Source organism: Vulpes lagopus, chromosome 13, assembly GCF_018345385.1.
Source record: "Vulpes lagopus strain Blue_001 chromosome 13, ASM1834538v1, whole genome shotgun sequence".
Taxonomy (NCBI): domain Eukaryota; kingdom Metazoa; phylum Chordata; class Mammalia; order Carnivora; family Canidae; genus Vulpes; species Vulpes lagopus.
The window spans coordinates 10,650,932-10,674,391 of record NC_054836.1 but is presented as its reverse complement, the minus strand read 5'-3'; the positions used below and the strand labels follow the sequence as shown (position 1 = coordinate 10,674,391).

Sequence of the window (23,460 nt, the reverse complement as noted above, 5' to 3'; positions counted from 1 at the left end):
CCGCCCCCCGCACTCCCCCCCCCCCCCGCACTGCTCCTCACCCCCCCCCGCCCCGTGCTCCGCTCCCGCCCCCCCGCACTGCTCCCACTGCCCCACCGCGCTCCGCCCCGGCCCCCGACCCCCCCGCACTGCCCCACCACCCCCCGCCCCCCCGCACTGCTCCTCACACCACCCCCCCCCGTGCTCCGCCCCCGCCCCCCCGCACTGCTCCGCACTGCCCCCCCCGCCCCCCCCCGCACTGCTCCCACTGCCCCCCGCCCCCCGCACTCCCCCCCCCCACACTGCTCCTCACACCCCCCCCCCCGCGCTCCTCCCCGGCCCCCGCCCCCCTGCACTGCTCCGCACTCCCCCCCTCGCGCCCCGCCCCGGCCCCCGCCCCCCTGCACTGCTCCTCACTCCCCCCCCCCGCGCCCCGCCCCGGCCCCCGCCCCCCTGCACTGCTCCGCACTCCCCCCCCCCCGCGCCCCGCCCCGGCCCCCGCCCCCCTGCACTGCTCCTCACTCCCCCCCTCGCGCCCCGCCCCGGCCCCCCGCCCCCCTGCACTGCTCCGCACTCCCCCCCCCCCCCGCACCCCGCCCCGGCCCCCGCCCCCTGCACTGCTCCGCACTCCCCCCCCCCGCGCCCCGCCCCGGCCCCCGCCCCCCTGCACTGCTCCGCACTCCCCCCCCCCCGCGCCCCGCCCCGGCCCCCGCCCCCCTGCACTGCTCCGCACTCCCCCCCTCGCGCCCCGCCCCGGCCCCCGCCCCCCTGCACTGCTCCGCACTCCCCCCCCTCGCGCCCCGCCCCGGCCCCCGCCCCCCTGCACTGACTGCTCCGCACTCCCCCCCCCCGCGCCCCGCCCCGGCCCCCGCCCCCCTGCACTGCTCCGCACTCCCCCCCCCCGCCCCGCCCCGCCCCGGCCCCCGCCCCCCTGCACTGCTCCGCACTCCCCCCCTCGCGCCCCGCCCCGGCCCCCGCCCCCTGCACTGCTCCGCACTCCCCCCCTCGCGCCCCGCCCCGGCCCCCGCCCCCCTGCACTGCTCCGCACTCCCCCCCCCCGCGCCCCGCCCCCCGCCCCCCTGCACTGCTCCGCACTCCCCCCCCCGCGCCCCGCCCCGGCCCCCGCCCCCCTGCACTGCTCCGCACTCCCCCCCCGCGCCCCGCCCCGGCCCCCGCCCCCTGCACTGCTCCGCACTCCCCCCCCCGCGCCCCGCCCCGGCCCCCGCCCCCCTGCACTGCTCCGCACTCCCCCCCCCGCGCCCCGCCCCGCCCCCGCCCCCTGCACTGCTCCGCACTCCCCCCCCCCGCGCCCCGCCCCGGCCCCCGCCCCCCTGCACTGCTCCGCACTCCCCCCCCCCGCGCCCCGCCCCGGCCCCCGCCCCCTGCACTGCTCCGCACTCCCCCCCCCCCGCGCCCCGCCCCGGCCCCCGCCCCCCTGCACTGACTGCTCCGCACCTCCCCCCCCCGCGCCCCGCCCCGGCCCCCGCCCCCCTGCACTGCTCCGCACTCCCCCCCCCCCGCGCCCCGCCCCGGCCCCCGCCCCCCTGCACTGCTCCGCACTCCCCCCCCTCGCGCCCCGCCCCGGCCCCCGCCCCCCTGCACTGCTCCGCACTCCCCCCCTCGCGCCCCGCCCCGGCCCCCGCCCCCCTGCACTGCTCCGCACTCCCCCCTCGCGCCCCGCCCCGGCCCCCGCCCCCTGCACTGCTCCGCACTCCCCCCTCGCGCCCCGCCCCGGCCCCCGCCCCCCTGCACTGCTCCGCACTTCCCCCCCCCGCGCTCCGCCTCCACGCGCGGGGCGCGCCCCGACACCCGAAGGCCGGGCGGCGGCGCGGCGGGGCGGTGCCCTCGGCTCGGGTTTCGGCCCGCCCCCGGCGCCGGCGTGACCCCTCCTTGGGCGCGGGCGGGCCGGGCCCAGCTGGCCGGCGCCCCGCCCCCGGCCCGGCGCTCCGGGCGCTATAAGAGGGCGGCGGCCGTGGGGCGCCCTGCGCGGGGCCGGGAGCGCGATGGTCAGCCGCCGAGGCGCGGCAAGATGCTGGATGGGCCCCTGCTGGCGCGCTGGCTGGCCGCGGCCTTCGCGCTGACGCTGCTGCTCGCCGCGCTGCGCCCCTCGGCCGCCTACTTCGGGTAGGTGCCTCGGCGGCCCGGCGGGCAGGCAGGCGGGCGGGCGCGCGGGGACGGGGACGCGGCGCGGGCGCGAGGCGGGGGGCCCAGGTGCGCGGGCCGGGCGGCTGGCGGGGGCCAACGCGTGGCCGGCGCTGTTTGTTGGCGGCGTGCGCGTTGCTCGGTCAGCGAGTCAGTGTCCTCGCGGCGCTGCGTGGGGAGATGGGCCGGCGTGCCCTACGGGCTGGCACGGGGCCGCGGTCCTCCGTGACCCCGGAGTCGTCGTCGCCGCGACGCACCCGTGCGCCGGCCTCCCTGGAGCACGGGGACCAAGCCTGGTCCTGGCTTCGCGGTAGGCCGCCGGGTTCTGGTGGAAGGGCTGTAGCCTCTCCTGGCCCCTGCCCATCCACCCCCCTTGCAGCTTCCCCCTCCTTTCTCTCCTCGAGAAGTTAATTTAACAACAACAAAAAAATACGTACAAAATCCAGATGTTCCTTGCACGGAGCCCCAAAGGGGAAAAAAAAATCCCTCCAAGCTGGAGGAATTTATTTTTCTTGCGCTTTGCTTCTTAGGCCCGCTCGGCCCGGCCCGCGGGAGCGCTTCTGTGGGACTGGCCGGGTGCGCAGGGCTGGGCGGTGACGCCGCCCCCGCTGTCTCAGGGGTCGCTGCCCCACGCTGCCCCGCAGCAGCGCTGTGCGTGGTCTCGGCGCGCCGCCCTCCGCCGGTCTTTCCTGCCCTACCTCGCCTCCGTCTCCCACATCTGGGATGCCCAGCCCGGAGACCTGGGGGGGACCCTCCCTCGCTGTGCCACGCAGATGGGCACCCCGAGGTCTGGGCTGGCACCGCGCGAACAGCCCTCTGGGGCCCTCAGCCTCCGCTCCTGCCGCCCGGCGCTGCCCCGGAGCCTCGGCCCACCCTCGCGCCCTGGCCCCTGCCCAGGGCGCCCCTTGGCGGCTCCTGGCTGCCGCCCTCTGCCCGTCACCTGTTCCCTAGCCCAGGGCCCGGGCGCCGTCGCGCGGCCGCTGGCCAGCAGAGGGCCCCGTTGGTCCAGAAATGTGGCACGGCCAGGGCGGGGAGAGGCCACTGGGCGAGGAGCCCTGCAGGTGTATCCTGTTCTCAAAGAAAATAAAATATTTTCATGGGAAACTTTCCCTTTGTGTTTTTCTTTCCCCCCTTTCTCCTTCTGTTCCTTTCTCTTGGGTCATCTTCCAGGGTCAGCTCCGTGTCTCCTTCCCCTGGAGACCCCACCCGCCAGCCCTCTGCTGGCTGCGGCAGTGGGCCCGGCCCTGCTTAGGGCCTGGGCTGTGCAGAGGCTGGCACGCCCCTGCACGCCATCTGTGCAGCCTTGCCTCGCCCTCGCGGGCAGAGGGAGGGTCAGAGGATGGCCGTCTGGCCGCAGGTCCACGGTGAGTCACGGCAGCCCGGCAGCCAGCTGTGCCTTCCCGCTCTGCCGCCGGCCCAGCCTCGGGTCTGCTTACTAGGCTTCAGACACACCCTACGCTTGTCTGCAGCATGTCTGCTGCCAGCCCTGCTGCTTTGTGGAGGGTAGGTGGGGGTCTTGGGTCCTGGGTCCTGGCTTCTGGCCCCCCAACCCCCACCCCCACCGCAGGCAGCACGGGCATTCTGCACCTCTGGGGAACTCGCTGAGCTCTGTGGGTGTGTGGAGGGCGCGCAGGGAGGGCTTGCTGTCCCTGGGCCTTCTCTGGCTGGTCCCCTTGCCCAGCACCTTGTCTCCAGGGGGCGGTCCCATGGAGAGCATGGGTGGCAGACGTGCTGCTCTGGGGACAGCTGGCTCTGCTGGGGCCCCTGCCATCCCCCGGGCTCCTGGCAGGAGAGCTGGGTTCTGTGTGATGGACAGACGTCCTGGAGCAGGGGCAGGCCTGGTGCCAGCTGAAAGGGTGGAAAGGGTGAGGAGGAAAGGGTGCTGGTGCTAGAGGGGTCTTTACCCCTGGGCTCCTTGGGAGGTGATTCCCTGGTTCCTGAGGAGGGCGCGAGACATGCTGTGGTCTATTCCATACATGGAGGCCCAGGCTTTCTGGTCAGCAGTGACTTGCTGGGCCCCAGTCTGGGGCCTGTGGTCCTGGCCCAGTGATGTGGCAGGAGCTGGAAGACTGGGGGGAGCAGAGGCCCAAGGTGGGCAGGGCAGGGGCTTCCCCCCAGCCTGGTGTGGAGACAGAGCAGGAGGAAGGAGCAGGGATTCAGGCTTTCCTCCTCCCTTCCCCCTCTCTGAAAGCTCTGCCTGGCACGAAGGCTTGCAAGCAGGCAGGGCAGCTCCAGTTACAGCCCAGAAACCGAGAGAGGCTGGCCTGGGGTGGGGTGGGGGGTGTCACGTGGGCAGCAAGAGCCCTCCCTGCCCCCTCCCCGAGGCTGCAACCCAAGCCACCCTGCTCCTGTTGCCCTGTCCGCCTCTGGCTGCTAGGCAGGACCCGCCAGGCTGCTGCCTGGCCATGGGGACGGGGCTCTTCTCTCTTCCTCCGTGGCCTGGCCCTGCTTCTTGGTGGTGTGATTAGCAGGTGGCGTTTCCATCTGGTTCTCCAGGGGCCTAGACAGCCTGGTCCGGTGCCCTCCTGGAAGGGGGTGTGTGCCTGGCTCCAAGCAGAAAGGGGCCAGTCCCGGGTCTCCTGGTGAGTTTGGGAAACAGGCTCAGAGTCCCACCTCCCCATCCCTGTGGACCTGGGTGGGCTGAAAGCTCCGCCTGCACCCAGCCCTGCCCCTGGTGTTACGGATAAGAGGATGGAGCTGAGGAGTGTCCTGTGTCTGCTGAAGATCCATGCAGGAAGGGATGCCCTCTGACCCAGGCTGAGGCGCTCTGCTGTCCCCGACTAGCATGGAGCCAGGGGCTGGGTCCAGCAGAGAGGGTGCCATGCTGCCCTTTCTTAGAGATCCCTAGGGTGCCAAGCCTGCACCCGTGGAGATCCCTTGCATCTGGGAGCTGCCTCGGGTTTCTACGGTGGGTAATCGTCAGGGAACTAATAAAGGCTCCCATGGACCCTCTCAGGGTTGGTCCTGGTACCCTGCATTCTATGAGACACCTTGGCTGGCTGGCTTGGGGCAGCAGGACCCCACTGGGAGGTCTGTGCAGAGGAGGACGAGCGAGGCACGGTCCTGGGGGTTCTCACGCTGGCTGGCCGTTGGTGTGTAGGGGTGCTCAGAGCCTGTCTGAAAGGCAGTTGAGGGGCTCAGGGGCCAGCCGGGGTTTCTGCGATGGAAACACAGCTCACATCCTGTAAACCCACCCCGTGAGAGCATGCAGCTCGGTGGTTTCTGGTACATCTACAAGGCTGTGCGGCCGGCACCTCTATCTAATTCCAGAGTGTTCCATCACCCCAGAAACCTCATATCCTGTCCCCGCCTCTGCCCCCCACCCCTGGCAACCGCTAATCCACGTTCTGTCTCTGGATTTGCCTGTTCTGGACATTTTACATAAGTGGAATCATACAGCATGTGGCCTTTGTGTCTGGCTTATTTCACCAATCCATTCTCAGGATTCATCCACGCTGTGGTGTAAACTTGTGCTTGGTTCCCTCTGTGGCCAGATTATTATCGGTCGTGTGGACGCTCCACAGTCTTGTTCTTCCGTGCTCCTGTTGTGGGCACCCGGGGGGCTGGCCCCTTTCTGCTCTCATCCCGCTGCCGTGAGAGGCTTGCAGTTCTGCCGGGTGTGTGCTTCGAGGTGGGAGTGCGGATCCGGGGTGACTGTTTGGAGGAGCTGCTCTACTGGTTTGGCTGTGCCATCTTATGCTCCCAGTAGCAATGCAGAGGAGGGCCAGTATCTCCACACACTCGCCAGTTCTAGTTATTTCTGTTATTTTTGTTGTTCTGTTTTGCTTTTTATTCTAGTCATCCCAGGGGATGTGGGGTGGTATCTTTGGTTTGTACGTTTGGTTTGGTTTGGGGCTTTGGTTTGTATGTCCCTGATGTCTGGCACCATGAGCATCCTTCATGGGCATGCGGGTCGTCTGTATGTTCTCTTTGGAGGAATCTCAACTTACTTCCTTTGCCCCGCTCTAGGCAAGGTTGTGGATCTTTGTTGTTGATTTTTAAGAACTCTTTATATATCTGCATATATTATTGAGCAGAGAACAACCTGAACCAGGAGCTGGCACGCCGTCTCTCACCCATGTGTGCAGAAGCTGCTCGCGTGGGCCTCCACCAGGGATCATTATTCTGCTTGGCCGCCAGCGTGGCTGGGTGGTGCACATGACCATCTGTTTGCTATAGCCTGGTCTGGGGGCCCAGCCAAGGGTTCTGGGGATGTGCCCAAGAGGCTGCCCTGGTCCTGCTCTCCAGCACTGCTGTGCATGTGGGGTCAGCACCAGGGGGCAGGGGGCAGGGGCCAGGGGGCAGGGGCACCCCTCTGCAGGAGCCTGGGGCCCAGCTGGGAATCCTGTGTGGTCAATGCCTGCTGCCTCCCTGGAGATGGTGTGTGCAGCAGGTCCCTGGAGGAGGGAGGAGAGGGAAGGGCTCGGGGCAGGAGGAGGGAGCCCCCTGTAGAGCTAAGAGGCTGCTCACTAGGCCTGTGGTGGGCCAGGTGCTCGGGGTCACCTGTGGGGGGAGACAGCCTCCCGTGGCGGAGAAGGGCGGTGGGCAGCCGGGGAGGTGTCCCGGTTATCTCAGGCGGTGTAAGCAGCAGGCAGGACAGGTGTGCCCGGAGCAGCTGTGCAAGGCCTCAGGTCTAGCGTCGGTGGGGAGGTCCTGCAGAGGGGGGCCCGCAGAGGGGGGTGTGCAGAAGGGGGTCTGAGGTGGGAGCTGAGTAGGGGCCCACACAAGGGGCCACAGGGAATGTGTGAGGACCCTCGGGAGTGGCCCTGTGGGTGAGGGGGACGTGGGGAGGGGATGTGGCTCTGGCGAAGAGGGGATGCAGGGGAGTGGGGGGGGTGGGACCTTGGGGCAGGAGCAGGCGTGGGGAGGCACGTGGATGGAGCAAGTGGGCAGGGGTGGGGATGCAGCCCTGGATCCTCTCTGTTCTCCACAGTCTGTCCCTTCCTGTCTTGTCCCGGCCAGTCTGCTCTGCGGGCTCTGTGCCCCCATCCCCCGCCCCAGCACAGAGGCAGTAGAGGCAGGTGCTGAGCGCCAGCCCAGGCCTTGTGGCGAGCCTGAGGTGAGAAGGAAGCCATGGCCACCTGGCCCCCCGCAGCTGTGGGAGCAGATGTCCTGCCACAGCCGGCAGCCGTCTGGACGGGGGGACAGCTGGCCTAATCTCACCCCCATCCTTGCCACTGTGTTGGGGGCACTTGTGGGACCCTGCCTGGGCTCCCAGGGTGGCCCTAACTCAGGGTGCTGCCCATTGCTGCCCTGGAGCCCCTGTGTCAAGGACAGTCAGAGAAGTGAGTGGGTAGTTTCACTCCTGGGAAGAATGCACACCTACGATTGCCCTGAGGCCATCGGACCTGGATGGATGCAGGAGATGAGCTGATCAGGGGCCTGGGTTGGTTTCCTGGATGCAGAAAGAGGACACCTGTCAGCAGAGCCGGCCCCCATCCCCGTCCAGGCCTGCAGGGCTGCAGGCTCCTTTGTGTATTGTGCCCTGGGCGGTGGGGCTGCCCCCACCATACCCGCCCTGCCCCCGGGGGGGCCGAGAGGGCGAAAGGCCTGGGCCCCCCTGCAAGTGTCCTCTGGCAGCGGGTGGCCTCCGCTGCTCCAGGGTCGGCCTTAGCTGTCGCGTCCTCCAGGAAGCCAGCCAGAGCCTGGCAGGGTCGCCCCTGGCCAGTGGGGCTGTCCTCTGGGCTGCCCTGGAGAGCAGGGCTCTGTGCTCAGAGCCCCAGCCCCCCCCCCCCCCGGCCCTGTGTCCCCCGCGGCACCCACACTACCCTCCCTCTGGCGCCGCAGACCCAGACCCAGCCGTCAGATGCGGGCATCATGGGCCCCTGGAGCTCCGGGGGGGTGGGCGGAGTGTATGTGTCTTGGGGCCCAGGGTATCCCCTGGGCTGGGTGGGAGGTGGGGGCCAAGCTGCGCGGCAGGGGCCTCCACGGGAGGGCAGCGCCGACCTGGGTGGCGGGGGGCCGCCTGGCTCCATGACCCGTGGGCCCGGCCCGCCGTCCTCCGCTGCCCCTCCCGGCGCGGTTCCTGGCTGGCCCAGCGCCTCTGGCCGCAGGAGGAAACCCGGCCGCCCAGCTGGCAGGCCCAGCATCTCGAGGCCGGCAGCCGGACGAGAGAATGGAAAAACGCAAGCCTCAAGCTGCGTTTGTTTTTCTTAGCGATACCTGAGGTAGACGAGGCCAGGGAAGTGGTCTGGCTGGGGAGGGGGGAGGCCCCCAGGGGCGCCCAGACCTGAGCGCGTCACAGCTGGCCCCCTCCTGGACTGCGGAGCCGCAGCAGCCACCCAGCACCACCACCAGCCCCCAGGGCAGGACATCCCTCGGGGCTGCCCCGGTGTCCCCCTCGGGGCTGGGCACGTGAGAGGTCAGCTCTGGGCAGCAAGGGGGTCGCGGAGGTGACACTATGGAGGCGACACCAGTGGCAGCTTTCCCAGGATCTGCACCAGGTCCTGCCTGTCCCTTCTGTCACAGCTCGTTGGGCTCCTGTTGTTGTGAGGCCTGGGCTGGGGTGATGGAGGTGTCCTGGCTGCTTCCCGCCTCTGCCCTCTGCTGTCCTGGGGGTGCTGCTGGCCCCAGGGGTGCCAAGCGTGTGCAGGGATGTTTCTGTGGGGCTCAGGGGCAGCAGGCCTTGTGCAGTGCTGTTTGCCAGGTGTGACCGAGGCCTGTGTCTGCCAGCCGACCCCCAGCCCAACCCAAGCCAGGAGCTACCCTGGAGCATCCATGCTACCCGCCCAGGATGCCTGCATGGACGCGGGGCCCTGGAATGTGGGGCCCTGCAGCTCTCGCAGCTGACGGTGGTGACAGCTGTCACAGACACAAGGGTGCTTGGCCTGTCCTCCCAGAGCGCACGAGTGGCCTGTCGGCCAGGGCCATCCTCCTGCCCTGCTTGCCGTGGCCGGTGTCCTCTGCTACCTCCTTGTCTGTCAGTGCCCCAGATGGCAGTGGAGCCTGCCGGGAGCACCCAGGGTCCAGGGATGTCTGCACCCACCCCGCCCCACCCCCTCGACCTACGTGCTTGGGCAGGAAACTGGGCAGGACGGCGTCACGCAGCAGGCCTCAGGAGGACGGAGGGTTAATCTCAGAACCAGTTTCTCAGCATTGGAATTTGTTTTGAATTTGATTCACACAGAAATTAAACGCCGTCTGGTGGGGCTGAGGTTTCCTTGGCAGGGTGCTGTGGCTTCTGGAACTCCAGCCTCTTCTCCCTCCGCCCAGCCCAGGGAGCTGGGTTTGTGGGCAGGGTGGCCCTTGGGGTGGCTTGGCCTGTTGGCAGGAGGAAGGGCCGTTGAAATCCGCTCCCACTGTGGAGTGGGAAGGAGCAAGTGCTTTGGGGACCAGGCTCCCAGGCTCCTGCCTGAGGACGAGGGCCTCCCAGCGCCTCACCAGCACTGCCAGTCCAGCCACCTCACTGCCCTTGGGGGCAGATTTGGGACAGTATGTGACCAGTTAGGTGCTTGGAGGGGTGGCCCCATCCCTAGGCCACTGAACAGTCTGAGGCCTGGCCTGTGGAGGGGGATGGGCCCCAGACTTGGCTGTATCTGTCCTGGGTTCTTTTCACTCCTGGTGGGACTGGGCTAGGCTGGGCGTTCCTCTGAGCTGCTCTGGGCTGGTCAGGAGGATGGGCCTTCAGCAGCACAGAACCTTGTCCAGCGTGACTTTCTCTCAAGAGCCTTTTCTCAGTTACATCCACAGAGGTCCTTGTTCCAAACAGGGTACATTCCAAGCTTCCAGAGGGTGTGAATGTGGGGACCTGTCTTCTGCTGCTGGCATATGGTCGGCCGCATATGGTGACCAACATGGGTCGGGGTAGCTGGGCGTGCATGCATGGAGAAGCCTCTGTGCGCCCCACGAAGTGTGGCAGCAGACCTGTGAGCCTGGCCTCACAGGCCCGGTGGACGCTCTCCATGTGCTTTGAGTGAGATAAGCTTGGAATTTCTTTCTTTTTTCTTTTCTTTTCTTTTCTTTTCTTTTCTTTTCTTTTCTTTTCTTTTCTTTTCTTTTCTTTTCTTTTCTTTCTTTCTTTTCTTTTCTTTTCTTTTCTCTTTTCCTTTCCTTTCTTTTCTTTTCTTTTCTTTTCTTTTCTTTTCTTTTGTTTTCTTTTCTTTTTTAAGCTTGGAATTTCTATAAGGAATAAGAGACCACAAAAACTAACCCTGCAGGTTTGGAAAACCAAATGGAATTGGGGGGTGGGGGAGATGTGATCTGTCGATTGGTTTGAAAGCAGATTAGAAATAGCTGAAGGAAATTAGCGAGGTTGGAAGGTGGGGCAGGAGAGGTTGCACCCAGTATGGCCTGTGAAGGTTGGGAGGGGCCATGGCCCAGGGGGTCCCCTCAGTGTCCCTGCAGGCCAGGTGCCAGGCTCTGGGGCTGGTGGACAGAGGTCCTGTCCGAAGAGAATGGCCTGGGATTTTCCGAAATTCTCAGAATTTGTTAGGGTCACTACAGGATTCAGGAGGCCCCAAGGAGTCTCAAGCAGAAAATGCAAAAATCATACCAGAACATAAGGAACTGGAAATGCAAAATTCCCAAGATGAAGAGCTACCTGGGAAAACAGATGCAGACAAGGTCTCACGAGCTGCGGAGGGGAAGGTACACAGGGGCTCTGCGAACTGCTACCTCCTGGGGCGTCCAAGGGAGGTGTTTTCGAACAAGTGCAAGCTACCCTGGGGACGAGGATGCTGTACAGGAGCGAGGATGCCCAGGACTGGGTATGTGGGTGCTGAATAGCATCTCGTCGGGTCCCAACAGTGGAGTGCATGATGGCACACATTTTGGGGAGCCTGCTGGCCTGTGTCCTCAGGCCTGGAGTTGCCGCCAGATGTGGGTGAGCCACAGACGGGTGTCCATGTGCAGCAGACATGAAAGTAATGGGAATGTGAAACTTCAGATAGCGGGGGCAGATGGACTGAAACACCACAGGGCAGGCAGAAAGAGAAACAATAGGTGTGGCCAGTGGAAAAGGTAAGCTACAGCCCCAGCACCCAGTACAGGACATGCCCCAGCTGCAAGGAGAAAGGATCGGGGTTGTAGCGGGCTCCTCAGTCTTATCGTGGGCTCGTGGGTGACACAGATGTAAGCACAGGGCACTTGGGAGGATGGAGAGAGAACACACAAACTCAGTGGACCTTAGGGAGAGAGTGGAACTATAGGAGGGACAGAGAAGCAGTGAGCGCCACAATCCAGGCTCTACATGGTGACCTAGACTCTGCACAATGACTGGGGCTGTGACCCAGGCTCTGCATGGTAACCCAAGCTCTGCATAGTGACTGGAGCTGTGACTCAGGCTCTGCATGGTGACCCAAGCTGTGACCCAGGCTCTGCAAGGTGACTCGGGCTATTGTTTATGATCTGTAAAGTGACCCAGGCTGTGACCTAGGCTCTGCATGGTGACCCACGTTGTCACCCAGGTTCTATACAGTGACCTGAGCTGTGACCTACGCTCTGCATGGTGACCTGAGTTGTGATTGAGGCTAAACTATCTCCAGGCTGTGGCCCAGGCTCACACAGTGACTTGGGCTGTGACCCAGGTTCTGCACAATGGCCCAGGTTGTGACCCAGGCTCTGCATGGTGACCTGAGGTGTGACTCAGCCTCTGCATGGTGACCTGAGTTGTGATTGAGGCTGAACACTATCTCCAAGCTGTGGCCCAGGCTCAAATGGTGACTCGGGCTATGACCCAGGCTCTGCACAATGACCCAGGTTGTAACCCAGGCTCTGCACAGTGACCTGAGGTGTGAGTCAGTCTCTGCATGGTGACCTGAGCTGTGATTGAGGCTCTACACACTTTCCAGGCTGTGACCCAGGCTCTACAGGGTGGTCTGATTGTGATGCAGGTGTAGTAGTTGTTGAAATGCATATTTGAGAAGTGGAGAAGCCTGGAAACACTCAGCAAGCATCGGTCCCGGATTTAAGGAAAGGAACAGTAAGCTACACCTGAAGAACGCAGACGCAGTGCAGAAATGCACACGTGACACCTGTGCATCTGAGATGAGGAAATCACTCTCTGGGAAGATGTGATGAGTCAGATGCAGCAGAGACACTCAGAGCACTCCTCTACCAGGAAGTCCCCCAGATTCTGCAGACAGAAGAGGGATGCTGGACACTTAGATGCCAGTGCGGCTGCAGGTTCTGAGGAAATGCAGAAAACTGGGGACAAAACGTCTGGACCGGCAAACCCACCAAGTGGATTAGTGGGGGGCAGGGGTGGGGGCCGCAGCAGTGCCTTTCTTTGTGAGACTGTGAAATACCCTGCAGTCGACCTGGAGGTGTTTGCACACATCTGGGAATGTGTGCCAGACCCTGATTCCGAGACCTCAGGTGAGTGATTTTATGGCATGTGAATCATACCTCCGCAAAGCTGATTGGAAAAGAGAAAAGTACTTGGATCAGAAGGAAGATCTTTTCATCTAGCAGAGGTCAGGCCACGGGGCTTCGCAGCAAGTCCTACCAAACAGGACAACATGATGCTAGTCTGACCTGTCTTCCGGCAAAGTTATAGAGCGAATTCTTGCTGAGGTGCGGAAACCTGGAAACCTGGCAGGATGAGTGTGGAAGAGAAAATTAGAAATGCAGATGTAGGGGCCTAGACACAACATCCTGGGGCAGCAGCTAGGGTGTGAGGGAGGCCAAGGCACCCCGTTGTCACTCCGGGAGAGCAGGGAGTGGCTGGTTTAAACAGATGACAGCACAGGAGTCACATGCCTGCAGGGGCAGGGGCTACCTCTGATGACCCTTAACATCCGTTGGTGAGTTTTGAAAAGCTTGGAGCAGACATAAAGTGGGGGGAACTTCTTTAGCCTAGAGGCAGCCTCGAACCACATGCTTGTGGCTGCTGAATCGGCCAGAGCTTCCCATGAGGACCAGGACTCAGGCAAGGATGCTGTGGCTGCCCGTGACGTGTCTCAGACCCTCGGGCAGGATGGTGGTGTGTCTGCAGCGATGGTGTTCTGGCCAGGTGAGCACTGTGATGCTCCGGCTCTGGCCTCTGGTGCTCCGCCCACCTGCAGGGCCTCTGCACCTCCCGAGGGTTGGGTCTGGGTGGCAGGGACGCAGGTTTCGGCATGTGGTACAGGTGAGCAAGGGCGAGGTTCCCTGCATCCTGGCCCCGGAGCCCATGTCTCTCTCTCACGCAGGGCACACCTCCCTGCCAGCACAAGGAACCATCGAGGCGCTGGGCCCCACGGAGCAGTGGGCAGATTGTGCACCGTGGTGCTCAAAGCCCTCATGGAGCAGGAAGACAGCAAGGGTCCCTGCGATGGAAAGAGAAAGCCAACAGCCTTGTCTGTCTGCAGACCACATGACAGGACACAGCCTCTGGATGCTGTCGGAGGCGAATCCCCACACGGTGGGCACACAGGAGGCCAGCTAACGTCAGATCAGCTGCATGTCCCTGCTCCTGGTCAGGAACCGACCAGCACAGGGCCCGTACCTGTCACATGGTGTGGGGCTGCTGCTCAGCCTCCTGGCCCAGTACGGGCAGAGGGCAGCCCGCTGGGGTGGGGTCAGGGTGGGCAGCTGGGCAGGGCCTGAGCTGTGCCAGGGGCCTGGGGCACCATTGGGGCTGGACCAAGCAGCATCAGATCACAGGCCCTGTAGCTGGAAGCTGGCCTGCGGGGCTGCATGTGAAGCATTGCTGGTTTGCATGGGCCCCCGCCATCCCATGCACATGTGACAAGCTCTAGGGGATGGAAACGAGCTGCTGCTGCCCGGGGCCTCCTGTGTTCTGGGCCGACTTCTGCCCTGGGCCCCCTGGTGCAGCAGGTTGTGGCTTCCTGGTACCTACCAAGCTCCACGGTACGGATAGCCCCATTGTTCAGCCAGCTGCGGGCCTCGTGGTATAACACGGCGCTCCCAGGGTCGTGTCACGGCAGGCGTGGGTTTCGAGTATGTGACATGAGTGTGCATGCTTTTTCGACCTACATCTGGAGCCTGTAATTCTGGAGACAGACCTGGGGGGCCTGTGTCCAGACTCCCAGCCTGCAGGACTGCCCCCCGCCCGCCATGTCCCAACTGTCCTGATCTCTGTACCTCCAAGGATGCATCTGTGGTGTTTCTGAGTCGGGTGGAGCCTCTTGTAAGTTTTACGAGATGTGTTCCCTCCCTTTAAGCTCCATGCTTCTATCTCATGTCCACTCGCCACCGGCTCCTTTTGTTGCTGCTCCACAGACAAGTCCGCATGCACCTGCACACACGGAGGACGCTGGCTCCTGTGCCCATGTGTCCCCTGAGACATGTCTTCTGGTTTTTGGACTCTGCAGCCCTTTGCTGGGCACAGGTTCGTGTCCTTTTGGAGGCACAGGAACTCACTGCATTTTTAAGGGCCATGTGGATGCAGGCCAGCCCCAGGGGAGCCCTGCCCTCAGCCCTGTGGGCCATGTGGACACAGCACTTCCAGGCGGGCTGGGGGTGGTGTCACCCACCATCTCACTGCCTCTCCTCATCCACACCCACAACTGCCCTTCCCAACACAGCCCCAGGTACTCCGGGGATGGCCTTGCCATAGTTGGTCCGTTTGGACCCAGGATGTCTTGGCACCAGCCTGGAGCTGGTTAATCTTGAAGAATCCAGTCTGGGGGACATGCAGGTTGCAGGCCACAGCTCTCTGATGTGTGGTGGTGTGCCGTCCTGGGCACAGCTGTTGACATTCCTGTCTGGGGACCAGTCGCCACTGTGTGAGCTGCCTTTGTGTGGGGAGTGGCCCTTCCAGTCCCTGGCGTGGCGTCATCAGGCTCCTGCATGCCCCTGGCCCAGCTTGGCAGCTGTCCTTGTGTTTGGGGCTGTCTGAGCTCCGGCATGAGGCCTGGGAGTGTAGGAGCCGTCCAATGTCCACCCCTACACATACCCATGTCTTTGGGCGTGAAGCCCTAACCCAGGATGTGTTGCTGCCTCCTCCCTGTCCTGTGGCTCATCCAGCACGGTGTCCTAGCTCCGGGCTCACACGTGCCTTCTCCCCAAAGGCCTTGCTGCCCATGTGAGGCCTGTCTGTGCTCTGGGATCCTGTTGGGCTTCTCATTGGCTCACACCCACACTGGTCACTGTGCACCAGTGGGCCCTCCTGGGATGGCATGTGCCCTGCAGCATCTGTATGGACTCAGGCTTGTAGGAACATGCTTTGGGTTCTGCTCGGCAGCACCCTTGTCCATGGGGCCAGTTGGAACTCTCCGCTCATGCCCACAAGCTCTCTGGTGCTGGCTGGCTTGGAGCACCATGGGGAAGAGGGCCAAAGTCTGGGGTGGCTATTCTCAGGGAGCCGCTAGCCACCAGTGTGAAGAGGGTGGTGGGGTTGGTTCTTTCCCCTCCGGGTGCATCACTGGCCTCAGGCCCTGCCTTCGTAGCTTCACCCTGCAGGCTGTGTGCGCAGAGCTGCCTATCTGCCACCTGACTGCCTGCTCCCCTCTGCACCCCAGGCCCAGACCATCTGCAGTGGAATCCCCGCAGCCTTGCCCTGCTCCTGCCTGGGCTTTAGCACCCTGGCCTCCTGTCCACAGGGAGCTGACCAGAAAGGCAAGACAGGTGCTGCTCCTTCAGGGGCCTGGGTCCAGGACCCTTGGAGCAGGGATGGGCTCTACCCTGCATAAGCCCTGCCCTTGGCAGAGTAGGTGTGGATCCACCTCAACACACACACACCCCAGGCCCCTGCAGCAGGCAGGGCCGAGGAGAGGCCACACAGGGGGATGTGAAGGGCAGGGGGAAGGCTGGGGCTTTGGAAGCCAGGACCTTAGGCTGTTCCCAGGGAGCCTGGCCTCCAGTATCAATGCTGGGGTCTGCTACAAGGCCTGCCCAGATCCCTTCCCTGCAGAAAGCTGCTGGGAGCCAGCCCAGTGGCCACCATGCCCTTGAGGGGGCTTTCGAGTGGCAGCAGGAATAGGGATGGAGCAAAGTGTCGGATTAAGTGTCTGGGGATGCCTGGCACCCCTGGCTCCTCTGGGCTGGTTGGCTGGGGTGGGGAGGCTTGTTTCCTGTGATGTGCATGTGAGGAAGGTCTAAGCCCCACCCACATCTGGTTGGGCACTCCCCTCCACCTTGTCCTGAGGGCTAAGGGTCTGGCAGATGCTGGGCAAGGGTGTGTGAGGACACAAACCTCTGGGTCGGAGCCCAGAGCAGGCAGGAGGTCCGAACTGGTCCTTCCCTGGGTGAAGCATATGAAATGGGGGTTGGGGAAAGCCTAAGAACTGGTGGTTGACCCTCAAGGTCTGGACCTTAGCTCAGATGAGAGATGTGGAGCTGCAGGAGAACCAGGAACCGGCCTGGGTTCTGCCGGGAGGTTCTCTGTGCCCAGGAGTTCGGGAGACCCCACTGGGCCCTGCAGGGCCATCTGCAGAGGTGGCAAGTGGGCAGGGAGTAGCCCAGGGCCCTCTCCCAGAGGCTGCAGGCCGAGGGGCTGGGCCACCCCAGCTGGGGTCCTGGAGGAGTGCCTGCTCCGGCTGGGTAAGCACAGGAGCAGGTGGGTGCGTCCATGTGGTCCCCCCTGGGCTCTGACACCCCTCCCTGCCCTGACCAGCTGTGCCCTCGGCACACATGCTGCGCTGGGCTGCCCTCTCCAGGTGTGGGTGTGTGTGGTGGTGCTCACCTCCAGAGCGGCCCTCACCCCGGCCTCTCTGCACCCAGGCTGACTGGCAGCGAGCCCCTGACCATCCTCCCGCTGACCCTGGAGCCCGACGCTGCAGCGCAGGCACACTACAAGGCCTGCGACCGACTGAAGCTGGAGCGCAAGCAGAGGCGCATGTGCCGCCGAGACCCAGGTGTGGCCGAGACGCTGGTGGAGGCGGTCAGCATGAGCGCCCTGGAGTGCCAGTACCAGTTCCGGTTCGAGCGCTGGAACTGTACTCTGGAGGGTCGGTACCGGGCCAGCCTGCTCAAGCGAGGTGAGTGCACCATAGTGCCTGGCAGGCCTTCCAGCTGGGTCTGTGCCCCCGGGGCACCACTCCTTCACCTGGTCCTAAGTGGCTTAGGGAGCCTGGGCGCTTCACTTCCTCCCCACCACTCACTCCCTCATGGCTCAGTCTTCACTTGATCACCCTTCCCTTCTGGCCCATCCGTCCATCCACCTGCAGTTCCTCCCTCCTTCTGAACTGCCAGTCTAGTCTCCAACCCTGCCACCTGGTCCTGTCCCTGTCCCTTCCTTCCCACCTGCCTCTAACTCCTACCCTGCTCTCTTCCCACTCAGACCCTTGACTCGCCTTTCCTCTTGCCTTGCCCCTCCTTGGGGAAAACTTGCTGGCCCCAGGAGGCATATTTGGGTGCTTTGATGCAGCCTAAGGCAGCTCTGATGGCTCTGGCCACATGGTGGTGACCGGGGCCCAGCGGCTGGGCATGAGGTCCAGCTGGTGCCCTGAGTAGAGAGCCTTCTTCCTTACGTCTCCCTTGGACTCTGATCTGAGCTTCTCAACAGCCTCCTTTAAAAACTGGGGACCTGAGACCCAGGGCAGGGTGGGGCTCGCCGCCAGTCTGGTGGGTAGGTGACCTTGAAGGACGAAATTTCTGATCCCTGGGCAGAGCTGGGTCTCCAGGTGCTGTGAACTCTCTGTGCCCTCTTCCATCATACCCCAGGGCAGAAGGAGCACACCTCCTCCCTGCGGGCCTCCACGGCAGCCCAGGCAGGTACGCCCCTATCCAAGGCGATCATCAGCCAGGGTCCTTCCCATGGACCCTACCTGTGGCCAGGAGTCAGGGCTCTGGCCGGACTGCCCCGGCTTGGCCGTGCCTGGGCCACATGGGGGGTGCTCCCGCCGGCTCACCGGCCCGATCGTCCCTGCGCCACCCCCCACACCCCACAGGCTTCAAGGAGACTGCCTTCCTCTACGCCATCTCATCTGCGGGCCTGACCCATGCGCTGGCCAAGGCGTGCAGCGCGGGCCGCATGGAGCGCTGCACCTGTGACGAGGCCCCAGACCTGGAGAACCGGGAGGCCTGGCAGTGGGGTGGCTGTGGGGACAACCTCAAGTACAGCAGCAAGTTCGTCAAGGAGTTCCTGGGCCGGAGGTCAAGCAAGGACCTGCGAGCACGCGTGGACTTCCACAACAACCTCGTGGGTGTGAAGGCAAGCGGGGCGGGGCACCGCGGGGTGGGGCGGGGAGTCCACAGGACAGGGCGTCTGTGGGCAGGCTGTCTGGGGCGGGCAGGGTGGGGGATCTGTCGGCAGGACATCACTCGGGGCTGGGCATCTGTGGGGTGGGGCATCTCTGGGGGCAGGGTGTCTGCCGGGCGTGGGGGCGGGGTGGGGCTGCTGCTTGGGGGTCAGTGCCAGCCTTGAGCTGCCAGCCGGGCCCTGGAGCCTCCTTGCCTGTCAGGCTCACTGTCTTCCGGGGGTGCTAGGTGCCGCTGTGACCTCTCATGAGGTGGGGGGTCTGGGGGTGTTCTGGGGGCCGCTGGCTGCAGGCGGGTTGGACCTGGGGCTGCCTGGCTCAGCACCATCCTCCACCCTCCTTGCAGCCCCTCAGTGCCAGAGGAGGCCTGGGGCCCATCACGAGGGCCATCCCCCCCATGTGGACAGAGCACCCCATCCCCATAGTCCCCACACACCTGGGACCACCAGACACCCCCTGAGGCTCTGTGGGGCTGTGGGATGGTCAGGGGCTCTGCGTGCTCGGCAGGCTGCCCCGGGGATGTGGAGCTCAGCCTTGGGGGGGGGGGGCTGTAATTAGAGCCAGCCCTGCTCTGAGCCCTCTTTATTGAGAAACAAGAGTTCTGAGTCCTGTGCTTATTAAAGAATCAATTTCCCCTTTTCTCTTTGGAGCTGTGCCCCTCTTTGTGCCCTCCCGGGAGGGGCGGGAACAGATTAAATCCCTAAGGCGAGGAGGCTCCTTTTCTTTTGCATTCACTCTTTTGTAAGCTATTAATGAAAAGTCAGAATATGGAAAGTGCTCTATTAGCTCTGCTGGGCCAGGGAAGCAGCACTTTAATTAAATTTGTTCGAGTTTCTCAGCAAAGTGTCATTAAATGTGACTCTTCTATTGCCTGGCCAGAGGGCAGCTACGTTTTCTAATCCCCCTCAAGCCAGTGGGCCCTCCCTGGGGGCAGCGTGGGAGCTCTGGCCCGGCTTGGGGATGGGGTGCCCTGGGGAGGGCCTCCCCTCTCTGCTGTCAGGTATCCCCGTGTGGGTGGTCAGACAGGAGGCCCCTCCGTGCAGCCCTGTGTGTGTGTACATGCGGGTGCCGCTCCTCCTCTCTGGAGGATCTGATGACCAGTCCTGCCAACTGGGCAAGTAACTCACTTGTCCTCCCTCTCTCCAGGAAGCAGGATGCTGAGACCAGACTGGGAGGTCCTGGTGGGGCGTTGGCTGTGAGGCTCCCCGGGTGGCATGCTCAGCCCCTGCGGCCAGGCAGCCCTGGATGCAGGGAGGGACTGTCCCCACCAAAGGCCTCCACTGTGGGGCCAGGTCCTGGATGTAAGGCATCTGTCCTAGGCCATCAGAGGCTTGGAGAGGGGAGGGATAGGCACATGAGCCAGGAGCCTGGGTGATGGGTAGTGATAATCCGCCAGGTTGGGCTGGGACCTGGGGGGCCTGGGGGTCAGCTGTAGGGGCTGTTCCCAGCCTCACAGTGTGGCCCTCATGCCCAGCTCCCCTCCCCCCCACCAGGTAATCAAAGCCGGGGTGGAGACCACGTGTAAGTGCCATGGTGTGTCAGGCTCCTGCACCGTGCGGACATGCTGGCGGCAGCTGGCACCCTTCCATGAGGTGGGCAAGCGCCTGAAACACAAGTATGAGACGGCGCTCAAGGTGGGCAGCACCACCAACGAGGCCACTGGTGAGGCCGGTGCCATCTCGCCACCTCGGGGCCGGGCTACAGGGACAAGCGGCAGTGACCCGTTGCCCCGCACACCAGAGCTCGTGCACCTGGATGACTCGCCGAGCTTCTGCTTGGCCAGCCGCTTTTCCCCAGGCACTGCTGGCCGCAGGTGCCACCGGGAGAAGAACTGTGAGAGCATCTGCTGTGGGCGTGGCCACAACACGCAGAGCCGGGTGGTGACACGGCCGTGCCAGTGCCAGGTGCGCTGGTGCTGCTATGTGGAGTGCAGGCAGTGTACCCAGCGTGAGGAGGTCTACACCTGCAAGAGCTGAGCCCCCCGGGTTGGGGCCCCCGGTACACCTGGCACATGGCGACAGGAGCCTGGGGATGGGCTGGGTGGGCTGTCTCTGCCCTCTGTCCCCCTTCTCCAAGACTGAGGGTGGGAGGTGGCCCTGGTGTGGCCCCGCATCCCTGTCCGCCCCCACCTCATGACCTGAGAGCGCTATACCATGCTTTCTAAGCTATGTCCGTCCCTAAGAGGCCAGTTCCTGCAGAGTGGTGCCCCTCCCTGCTCTGGGCTCCCTCTGCCGAGCGAGCGGCAGGCACATCTTTGTGATCACATAGGTCCCCTGTGTGGCCGCCTGTGGGCTGTCCTGCTCCAGCACTGGCTTAGAGAGTCAAACCACTAGGAGAGAGACAGCCCAGCTGCCCGGGTGTGGGGGTCACTGCCATCCCCTCTGACATGGAGCGCTTCTCTCGGGAGTGATACCGGTGACTTTTAAATTATTTTTATTTAATATATAATAATTATTTTTCCACCCCCACTCTGTCTCAGGCCTCAGCTTCCTCTACTCTGGAGGGAGCCTAGTCTGGAGGGTTCCTTCCCTCCCTCCCCCCATGCCCCTTCTAACCTCTTTGCCTGATCTGCTTTGTCATTTGAAACCACTAAATTGAGAGGGATGTTGCTGTTGTGTTTAAAGTAGTAAAGCAGGTTGTATCCAGTAGCCCAAGCCAGCTGTCCCCAGGGACCCTACTCTGGGCAACTTTGGGCATGCATTCCTGCACTCCAGGCTCTTCTTCGTGGGTTTGGAGGCTGCAGGGGGCTGGGCAAAAGGGAAGGGGCCATTTCATTGCTTGCTTCGTGTTAGTGTTACCGTGGGAGGAGGCGGAGGTAAGGACGGGTGTGGACAGTGAGAATCTGGGGCTAGGATTTGGCAGAGGGTGGGCTGCTCTCCTTGGCCAGGCTGTTGTCTTTGCAGGGAAGGAAAGTGGATGGGCGACACTGACCTGGTTTGGTTTGAGTGTGTGTGCATGTGTGTGTGTGTATGCCTGCACGAGTGTGCATGAGCACATGCGTGTGGAAAGCATGTGTGCATGAATGCGCCTGCATGTTTGTGCATGAGCACCTGCATGTGTCTGTGTGTGTTGCGTGTGTGCGTCTGAGCACGCATTATGTGTGTACACACATGAGAATGTGTGAGCCTATGTGTGTATCTGTGTGAGTGTACATGGGAGTACATGGGGGCTTGTATGAGTACACATATATGTGCCGTGTACATGTGTGAGAGCATGTGTGGTTGTGTGTCCATGTGCACATGTGATACGCATGCGTGCATGTGGGTGAACACGTGCCTACGTGTATCTGTGGTGTGTGCCTGTGAGCGCTGTGTTGGCACGGTCAGTGGTCAGCTGGTGTGGCCTCACCTGCAGTCCTTCCTTAGGGTGGAGTGGCCCTTCCCCTGTTGGCATGAACTGCAGCCCTGGCTCCCAGGTCCTCCAGCTGTGGCTGTTTGGTGGCAGGGTGCAGTGTCCCCCCACCCCCAGCTGAGTGGCTGTGTCCCCGGGGGGACACAGTGTGAGGGTGTGGTGCAGACTTGGGAACTACTGAGTGAGGGGGTTCCCTGGAGTCCCGTGGGCTCCGGGAACCCTGGGGACTGTGTTTTTAAAAAGAAACCTATTTATGTGGCTGTGGGGCTCCGTCCCTGGTCATAGTGTAAATAGTAAAGTCTATTCTGTGGTTCAGAGAAGCTCCCCGTGAATACGTGCATCCTGAGGGGGGACATCATGAGGGGGGCCGGGGCCCAGTGCAGGTGCAGCCAGCCACGCCCATGACAAGACTGTAGCTCAGTCACTTCTGGGTCTGCAAAGGCAGCATGCCAGAGGAAGGAGATCGTTTTAACCAGATACCACATTTAGCTCTATGTCATAAATATAAAGTATTTTTTTAAACAAGGCAGGCTGGAAACGTCTGCTGGCTGGTGTGTTTATGTATAAATATATATCAGAATATCTTGCTAAACAAGCAACTCCTCCCGATGGAGCCTCCCAGCTCACTTCTCTTTGGTGCAGGAGGGATCCTCTAGAAGAAGCTGTATTCTGGGACCAGGCCTGGGCCCCTGGGTCAGCCTCTCTGGGAAGGGGAGCGGGCCACAGGTGGGAGCCATGCGGAGGGCCAGGCGGGTCCCGGCCACCTGCTCCCCGCTGGCCACTCAGACGGGGTCGCACCGGGTGCGGGCATTCACACGCGAGCTCTCATCTCTGCACCGAGTGCGTCTCTCTCTTGCGAGCCTAGCATTTCTCTACCTCATCTGTACAGCGATAGCATGTACTCGAGTGACTTGGAGAATGTATTTATTTAACGCTTTGTGTAATGGAACAGAAACCAAATGGACACTAAATAAATGTATTTTAAATTATAGCCCCATCTGAGTCTGCTCCCTTCAGAGGGGTTCTGGAAGGCCTGAGGGAGGAATGTGTGAGGGAGGGGGGATGGGGAGGAGGGCCTGGGGAGGAAGAGGATCTGAGGGGGGAAGGAGAGCCAGAGAGCTGGAGAGGGAGGAGGGTCTGAGTGGGGAGGAGGGCCCCAGGGGGGAGGAAGGCCTGAGGGGAAGGAGGGTCTAACAGAGGAGGAGGGTCTGAGGGGGCAGGAGGGTCTGATGAGGGAAGAGGGTCTCATGGAGGAGGAGTGTGTGTGTGGGGAGGAGGTACAAGCTTAGGAGCAGGAGTTCCCTTGTGGGCAAGCAGCACCCAGCGGGCTGGGCTGCAGAGGTGGAGGTGTGCTGCACTGTCCTCAATGCAGAGGCTGCACCTCCCCTGTGCAGAGGTCCCAGCAGGGTCGGAGGTCCGTGCACCTGCTTACAGGCCAACCGTGGTGCTGGGGCACCTGGGGCTGTCCAGCTTGACCCCTGTCCTGGCACCCAGCCTCGCCTTCCAGGACTTTCAGGGAGGGCCATGTGAGCCTGGCCGGCCTTGTCAGCAGCCGTGGGCCTGGCCTGGCCATGTCAGCTTGTCTCCCCGGAGCCACTGTGTCCATGTCCGAGAGGGCTGTTGGCAACAGGCCTTCCTCTTGCACTCCTGGAGGCCCAAATACCAGACTGTGGGCTGGGTGTCACCCCTGGGGGCTCGTCCTTCCCGCTCGCCCCAGCCTCTACTTACCCCTTCTCGCCTTACATCTGTTACGGGACACAGGACCTCGCTGACTATCCAGCATCCTTCCGTCTGGGGACCCTTGATCACATCTGCGAAGTCCCCCATTTCAAAAAAAGATCACGTCCTGAGGTTAAAGTGGGTGATAGCTTGGTGGGTGGGGCAGCTCCACTGTGGGTACTGTGCT

The 23,460-nt window shown here is 63.3% G+C and overlaps 1 protein-coding gene across 2 annotated transcripts; it reads left to right on the top strand.

The window, feature by feature from the left end:
* The first annotated feature begins 1,905 nt into the window (after positions 1 to 1,905).
* WNT9A (Wnt family member 9A) lies at positions 1,906 to 22,545 on the top strand. Of its 2 annotated transcripts, none has more exons than XM_041728183.1 (4): positions 1,906 to 2,103; positions 16,726 to 16,982; positions 17,895 to 18,157; positions 19,697 to 22,545. In XM_041728183.1, the coding sequence occupies exons 1-4, from the start codon at positions 2,009 to 2,011 to the stop codon at positions 20,177 to 20,179; spliced, it is 1,098 nt and encodes a 365-aa protein (XP_041584117.1). In that variant the 5' UTR covers positions 1,906 to 2,008; the 3' UTR covers positions 20,180 to 22,545. The 2 variants fall into 2 exon arrangements, with proteins under 2 accessions (XP_041584117.1, XP_041584116.1); XM_041728182.1 differs by lacking the exon at positions 1,906 to 2,103 and adding an exon at positions 2,140 to 3,485.
* The last annotated feature ends 915 nt before the right edge of the window (positions 22,546 to 23,460 follow it).

Bases quoted from the DNA above. Each gene is read 5' to 3' on its own strand.
- WNT9A (XM_041728182.1), top strand. From the start codon at position 3,133: ATGTGGCACGGCCAGGGCGGGGAGAGGCCACTGGGCGAGGAGCCCTGC. The intron at 3,486-16,725 runs GTGAGTCACGGC...CTCTGCACCCAG, and splicing joins CGTCTGGCCGCAGGTCCACG to GCTGACTGGCAGCGAGCCCC. The intron at 16,983-17,894 runs GTGAGTGCACCA...CACACCCCACAG, and splicing joins GGCCAGCCTGCTCAAGCGAG to GCTTCAAGGAGACTGCCTTC.